This window comes from Felis catus, chromosome A3, assembly GCF_018350175.1.
Source record: "Felis catus isolate Fca126 chromosome A3, F.catus_Fca126_mat1.0, whole genome shotgun sequence".
Lineage (NCBI taxonomy): Eukaryota > Metazoa > Chordata > Mammalia > Carnivora > Felidae > Felis > Felis catus.
In genome coordinates this window covers 105,210,428-105,218,693 of record NC_058370.1, presented here as the reverse complement: position 1 = coordinate 105,218,693, position 8,266 = coordinate 105,210,428, and the positions used below count along the sequence as shown (strand labels likewise).

Here is an 8,266-nt window from a genome sequence, read left to right as displayed (position 1 = left end):
TACAATTTATGAAAATCTTATGTTAATAACATTTTACCTGAATGAAAGCATCTCTTCATTTAACAAACCTTTCTGTGCTACTCATTAATAGTAATGTATCAGATAAGCCTAATTGTAATACCTCTCTTTTTACAAACTTAAAAAATCCTTGGGGTGCCTGGGTGGCTCCATCGGTTGAGTGTCCGACTTCGGCTCAGGTCATGATCTCATGGTTCATGAGTTCGAGCCCCACATCAGGCTCTGTGCTGACAGCTCACAGCCTGGAGCCTGCTTCGGATTCTGTGCCTCCCTCTCTCTCTGCCCCAACCCACTTACATTCTGTCTCTCTCAAAAATAAATAAACAACAACAAAAATTAAAAAAAAAAAAAATCCTAAATGATTTTCTGGAGACCCTCTGGGAAATCTCAAAGACAGTTTTAGGTGTGAAAGATAATCTTCAGAATTTGATTTTTTTAATAAAGATTTTATTTATAAAATAAATGACATGTATCCATTATTACGGTATCACAGAGTATTTTCACTGCCCTAAAATTCTTCTGTGCTCTGCCTATTGCTCCCCCACTCTCCACCTCTACCCACACTGCCCTCCCTGCCCCCCCCCCAAACCCCGGGGCAACCACTGATCTTTTTACTGTCTCCATAGTTGGCCTTTTCTAGAATGTCATTTAGTTGGAAACATACAGTATGTAGCCTTTTCAGATTGGCTTCTTTCACTTATTTATATGCATTTAAGAGAGGATTTGAGGAGGACAAAATATCAAAAGCTTCCGTCAGGAGTTTTGAGCACTTAAGGTAGGATTATGGATTACTGTAAAACAATATTTGGATACCATATTTTTTTTTAATTATTTTTGAGAGAGTGAGCAGGGAAGGAGCAGAGAGAGAGAGAGACAGAGGATCCAAAGTGGGCTTTCTGCTGTCAGCACAGGACTCGAAATCACGAACTGTGAGATCATGACCTGGGCCGAAGCCAGACACCCAATGGAGTGAGCCACCCAGGCACCCCTACCATATATATATTTTTAAGTTTGTTTATTTTTTTATTTTTAGTCATCTCTACACCCAACATGGGCTTTGAACTCATGACCCTGAGATCAAGAGTTGCATGCTTTTCCAACTGAGCCAGCCAGGTGCCCCTTGACTCCCACAATTAACTAAAATAATAGTAAAACATGGGGACCTGGGTGGCTCAGTTGTTTAAACATCCGACTTCAGGTCAGGTCGTGATCTCATGGTTCATGGGTTCAAGACCTGCATTGGGCTCTGGGCTGACAGCTCAGAGCCTGGAGCCTGCCTCGGATTGTGTCTCCCTCTCTCTCTGCCCCTCCCCTGCTTGCTCTTTCTCTCTCTCTCTCTCTCTCTCAAAAATAAATAAACATTAAAAATGTTTTTAAATAATAGTAAAACAATTTTTAAAGGAAACATGATCGTAAAGAACCTTTGCTCTTTCAAAAGTGAGACTTTATTTTCTTAAATAATCAAGGACATGATATAGTCAACCTAAAGCATAATTTTTTTTTTAATGTTTATTTATTTTTGAGAGAGAGAGACAGAGTGCAAGCAGGGGAGGGGCAGAGAGAGAGGGAGACACAGAATCTGAAGCAGGCTCCAGGCCCCGAGCCATCGGCACATAGCCCGACACCGGGCTCAAACTCAGGAGCCGCGACATCATGACCTGAGCCGAAGTCAGATGCTCAACCAACTGAGCCAACCAGGTGCCCCAAGAATTTATTCTTTTAAGACACAGAATCTTTGCCCTCTAAGCAGATAACTAGAAGATAAAGAAAACTTTTAACCAAGTCCTTATTAAGAGGAGACCGATAATCCAAGAAAATTTTGTCATTTTAACAGAGAAAGCCAAATTCTGATTTGGGATCAGTATAATAATTTGATTCTAAAGCTTTTTTTTGAATATCATGTCAAAAAACCAATCAGTGCTTAGCCAGCTTTGACCCAAACTCATGTAAATTTCTTTCTGCAAAAGTACAACTTTCTATATCCATACACACCCATTATATTGCAACTTCTCGGGGCGCCTGGGTGGCGCAGTCGGTTAAGCGTCCGACTTCAGCCAGGTCATGATCTCACGGTCTGTGAGTTCGAGCCCCGCGTCAGGCTCTGGGCTGATGGCTCAGAGCCTGGAGCCTGCTTCCGATTCTGTGTCTCCTTCTCTCTCTGCCCCTCCCCCATTCATGCTCTGTCTCTCTCTGTCTCAAAAATAAATAAATGTTAAAAAAAAAATTTATATTGCAACTTCTCAAGGTGGCAAAAATGAACATGTTTATTAATAGACCTAAATATATATATATATATATATATGTATGTATATGTATATATATATCTCCATCCTTCAGTACCATATAAAGAGGCAAAAATACATAAACTAAAACTTATGCTTGAAATAATGTTTCAGTATTTTATTTTACTAAAAAATTATTTAGGAATTAAATGAATATCCATTATCAAACCCAATTTAGAATCAATCTAAGATTTTTAGGTTACCTAAAGTTATCGGACACTATCTTCTAGTTGACACACAGCAAAATATAATTACTCTTGAAATGAAAGGTTATCAGAATAATGATTCAATTTGATTAAACATAATTTTATTTTTCTTTATTTATTTATCTTTTCATATTTGAGAGAGAGACAGAGACAGAATCTGCAGCAGGCTGCAGGCTATGAGCTGTCAGCACAGAGCTCAAAAACCTTGAACTCAAAACCCGTGAGATCATGACCTGACCTGAAGTCGGATGCTTAACCGACTACGCCATCCCGGTGCCCCATAAATGTTTCATATTCTTAAACATTAAATAAAAGCACTGCTAGCTTATTTGATCACTAAATCTGTAGGAGTTTAGGAAGAACACACCTAAATAGAATAAAATGTAAGCTTATATTATACTTTTTTTTTTTTTTTAACTGACCGCTTGGAGTTTATTTCCCACCTGGTGCAAGGCACACGATTACAGGGTGTCAGGAAGGCTTGTGTGTGGCTTGGATAGTAAAGAGTGGGATTCTCTCGACTTCCTTTTTGGTGTTTTGTTATTTTGATCTAAAAGAACCCAACTGTTTCCACTTGCTGCAGCCTGCCTAGTCTACATGGAGAGAGGAGGGGACAGGAGGGGCTCTGATGAGCCTAGCGCCTCCTGAAGAGGGCCAGTGTCCTCTCGGGACTGGGGACGGGTGTTCGGTGTTCGCTTTGCCAGACTGGCCACCAGGCTGCTGCTTCCTCATGGCTTCCAGAGTCAAGTCACAGGCGATCAAGTTGCTGGAGGCCTGGGGAGATTCCGAGCGTGTTGCCATGAACGGGAGGGTGGACTTCCCAAAAAAGAAACTTGCCATCCAGTGACCTGGGCCGGCCTTGGAGGGACCGGGGTGGTGAGGGATGGCTTCCCCAGGATACTCTGCACCTCCACAGGAGCTGTTACTGGCAGTGGAACCCAGGCAGCGGTAATAGTCGTGGGTGGCCATGAGCAAACCGCTGGAGGGGATGGCTGCCATGCTGTCGCTTGTGGGCTAGTGGAAACCTCCCATGCGACCCCTCGAGGGCCTTGATCACGATGTCAGGCACGGGATGCTAAGGACCCATTTGCAGAGACCGCCTAAGGCAGCTCCACCACAAATCCTGCTCTAAGCTTAATGCTGACAATTCAGAGAAGACATAGCTGTTTTTGTTAAAATAATATTAGTGTCACTTGCAAAAAATATATATAAATTATGTGATAGTTAATTTTTTTTTTTCTTTTAAAGTTTATTTTGAGAGAGTATGTGGGCGTATAAGTGGGGGGGGGGGGCAGGAAGAGGAAGACACAGAATCCCAAGCAGGCCCCCGCACTGGCATGCACTTGCACGGTCAGGGGGGAACCTCATGCCAGGCTGGAACCCACAAAGGGTGAGACCATGACCTGAGCTGAAATCAAGAGTCTGATGCTCAACCGACTGAGCCACCCAGGTGCCCCGTGATGTTGAATTCTTAAGAAACATTTGAGTTGTTTTAAACATAATGTGTATTCCTCCTCCTCTCCCTCCCTCCCACCCCCGCTTGTTGAAAGTATTAGAAGTTCAATTTCCTTAAGTTGGAGGAATTTTAGGAATATTCCGTTTATATAAGCCTCCATCTCTAAGATAAATAAGTCTCAATCAGAATAGAGGTCCTGTAAGAGATTTATGATGTAACTAATTTGATAATCTGAAGGTAAGAAAATACTACACACTCAGACACAAACATACAAATAGGGATTATAGCTTCAGTTCCAAAATTTTAGCCATGGGTCAAGAATACACAGAAAAGGGGCACCTGGGTGGCTCAGTTGGTTGGGCCTCCAGCTCTTGATTTCGGCTTTGTCATGATCCTGGGGTTGTGGGATTGAGCCCCACGTTGGGCTCCGTGCTAATGTGTGGAGCCTGCTTAAGATTCCCTCTCTTCTCCCTCTGCCCCTCTCTCCTGCTCACACACTCTGTCTAAAACAAAACAAGAGAAGAAATACACAGAGAAAAACAAAACTCAGTTTTTGAACATTTCCTATCACTGCGCCGTTCTCTTCTCAGTGCTTACTGATTCTTAAATTGATTTGAGTTCAAAATACACAAAACAGAGGAGTAGCAAACTAGATGCTTTGTTGTCTTTCACCAACAAAGACAAGACCTCTATAAACCATTAGATCATTTATCAGCACCTTCCCTCATCCCTCCTGAAGGTCACTAGAAGTCTGCCTTCCTATCTACTTCCCCACTTCCCCCTCCCTTCCCATTGCCCTGTCTCTTCCCTCTTTCTCTCTCTGATTTAGACTACAAATTCCACGGTGTCTGATTTAGCTTTCCTTTGCTTTCTCTACAAGCACCGGTCTGACAAGGCCCAACAGTGGGGCGAAGAAGCTGCAAGGACTGCCTTATAAACTCTAGGCATTGTTTGCATACAACTCATGACTAGGTTTTTCCTAGAAAAGAATAGTCAGGGCTCTTCTTGCTCCCAGTTCTCAAATGTAGCTGAACACTGAGCAATGTTTACTGAAAACTCTGGAGTGGTTCAGATTCTCCACTGTCTGGCACGTCTTCCTCCCATTATTACAAACCAGAGAGGCCTGACTTACTGTCTGGACAGAGTCCTTCACTTACTTGTGAACTGGAAGCCCAGGATACTAGGGGACCAGAAATTCCTTGCCCTCAGGGGTGTGCTTTGGCAAAAGTGATGGAGAAGCAGTTTGGGCACCAAAGACCAATATCCTTGTCTTGGCCACAGAGGGCTGTTAGGTGGCCGAGCTCAGCACAAGCCCCAGGGAGTCTTCTCGGTCATTACTGACTCGGCAGGGGGACAAGGCTCAGCCCAACTCCACTGATGTGGGGCTGCTGGGACCCACAGCTAGAGCCCCTGGACATTCACCATAAAGGAGACCTGGATGGCTGGTGGTGTTCAAGTGGCAAGTAGCAGAAATTGCTTCTGGCCGGTTTATACTCAAAGAGGGATTTATGGGGAGGATTCTGGGAATTCCCCCAGGCTCCAAGAAAGATTTGGGATGCCCCAGGACATGCAGGGTCTCCATGGAGCATAGCCATGACCCTGACTCAGCTCCATTAGTCCAATTAGATATGGCCTGGCCATGGAAGGGGAGTAGATATTGTTGGACCATTCTGGAGATCACCAGGGGCTGTCTATTACAACCACACAGAGGCTATCAACAAAGTCCAAGATCAAGGTCTAATAGGGTTGGTTTCTGATGAAGCCTCTCCTCCTGTAGTACAGATGCCTGCTTTCTTGCTAAATCCTCACTTGGTCCTTGGGGGCAGGAGCAGGGCAGGGGGCAGTTGGAGCTCTCTTATGTCTCTTCTTATAAGGATACCAGTCATATTGGGTTAGTGCCCCACCCTTATGACCTCATTTAACCTTAATGACCTCCCTAAAGGCCCTATCCCCAAACACAGTCATATTAGGACTTAGAGCTTTTTTTTTTTAATTTTTTTTAACGTTTATTTATTTTTGAGACAGAGAGAGACAGAGCATGAACGGGAGAGGGGCAGAGAGAGAAGGAGACACAGAATCGGAAGCAGGCTCCAGGCTCTGAGCCATCAGCCCAGAGCCCGACGCAGGGCTCGAACTCACGGACTGCGAGATCGTGACCTGAGCTGAAGTCGGACGCTTAACTGACTGAGCCACCCAGGCGCCCCAGGACTTAGAGCTTTAACATAAATTTGGTGGGAATACAATTTAGACCCTACCAAATCTCAGTGGTCAGAGCTGGGTGATGGCTCCCAGCTGCCAGGAGGCTAGGGACCTGGGGAACAGCATTGTTCTGACTGGCTTACATTAATCATGTCCCATGAATCCTGGGATGATGCCCTGGACCTAGTTGGAATTCTGTTAGCAAGAGCAAATAGGGGATGGTGTTAGGTGGTTAACTGACAGAGTCTGCTGCACTTTGTGTAGGCATGCTTCTGACCAAGCATTTAATCGTGAGCCCAGTAACACAAGAACAGATTCATTCTGGCCACCTCCTCCCACCGCCCCCAGGAGACTCAGCCGGTCTCTGCCTCCAGGCCTCCATGCACTGATCCGGCCCACACTTTCCAGGTCCTGATCGTCTTCTAGTCCTTCAAGTTTGTGAGCCACCGTCTCCTTTTCAGACATTCCTTAAATCACCAAAATGATTCCTGTTGCCTATATTCCAAGAGTCCCACTAAGTACTCATTTAAACAATATAGTAATTGGGGCTCCTGGGTGGCTCCGTCAGTTGATCATGCGATTGAGCCCCGAGTCAGACTCTGCACTGTGCACGGAGCATGCTTGAGATTCTCTGTCTCCCTCTCTGCTCCCCTCCTGCTTGAGAGTACATGCTCTCTCAAAATAAATAAATAAACATTAAAAAAATAATAAAATAAAATAAATGATAGTAATTATATGCACACATATCTATTTTTTTCTGTTTTGCTACATAGTCTTCCTATTCATAATTTCAATGCCACAGATGCAGACGGTCTTCTCACCAGAGGTATGATTGTCATTTACAAGCCCTTTCTTCTTTATTGCCAAATATCTCCAATCATTTTCTATAATAAATTCCTAGAACTAGGAGTGCCTGGGTGGCTCAGATGGGTAAGCAAAAGACTCTTGATTTCAGCTCAGGTCACGATCTCATGGTTTGTGAGTTCAAGCCCCACATCGGGCTCTGCACTGACAGTGTGGAGCCTGCTTAGAATTCTGTCTCCCCCTCTCTCCACTCCTCCCCCATGCTCCCTTGTGCATGTGCACTCTCCCTCAAAAATAAACATTATAAAAAAAGAAAATTTCTGTCAAACCACATGTCCCAAGTTCTGGTTTGGGAAGTATGGGGATGTGATGAGAAGGGACATGGGGAAATGGGTAATATTTTATTTGCTATGATAGTTACACACACATGTGTACTTCCCTACATGTATACCCACATGCACCTTACACACATGTATGCACGTTCATGCACACAGCAACAGTTTCCTCCTAGGTTTTGTCTTAGTCTGTTTCAGCTACTCGAACAAAATACCACAAACCAGGTGCCTTATAAACAATGGAAATTTATTTCTCATAGTTCTGGAGGCTGGGAAATCCAAGATTAAAGTGCCAGCAAATGCAGTGTTTGGTGAGAGCCTGCTTTCTAGGCTGGCCTTTCACTGTCCCTCACAGAGGGGAAGGAGCAAGGGAACTTTCTCGGGCCTCTTTTATGAGGGCACGAATGCCATTTGCAGGGGCTCTGCCACATGACCTAATCGCCTCCCAAAGGCCCCATCTATTAATACCCATCACATGGGATATTAGGTTTTCAACATTCAGACCATAGCAGTTCCCTTGTGGAGTCCCTCGAGGGATAGAATAAAGGAACTGAAGGTGAACAGAAGGGGGTAAATCCTGCCAGCAAATGTAAAGTGGAGGAATGCAGAAGGCTTCAGTGTGGCCAGGAGCGCCTCCAAATCTCTCTCTGGCTTCTTTTATTTCATTATCCCTGACCCAAAGTCCCTGCACCTCCCAGTTTCGAAAGTTTTAACCACTGGTCCAGGAGCAGAGGTTGACTCTGGGACTGGATATGAGGATTTAGAGAGAAGAGCCTCAAAAGTGGGTGAAGACCGACAAACCCGTCCTCCTTTCCCTGAGGCAGGAAGTGAGTCTGGCTAATGACCAAGGTATGGCGCTGCCTGGGGCTGCAGAGAGTGGCTGGAGATCTGGCTCCTGACATATAGGCCCAGGCCAGGAGCTGGAATTTTCAAGGAGGGAGATGTTGAGACTTACCTCACTGGTAT

The 8,266-nt window shown here is 44.7% G+C and overlaps 1 protein-coding gene across 1 annotated transcript; it reads right to left on the bottom strand.

The window, feature by feature from the left end:
- Nucleotides 1-2,852: 2,852 nt before the first annotated feature.
- On the bottom strand, nt 2,853-3,714 carry LOC109498526 (pancreatic progenitor cell differentiation and proliferation factor-like). The gene has a single exon (XM_045054655.1). The coding sequence runs from the start codon at nt 3,503-3,505 to the stop codon at nt 3,095-3,097; it is 411 nt and encodes a 136-aa protein (XP_044910590.1). The 5' UTR covers nt 3,506-3,714; the 3' UTR covers nt 2,853-3,094.
- Between the last annotated feature and the right edge of the window lie 4,552 nt (nt 3,715-8,266).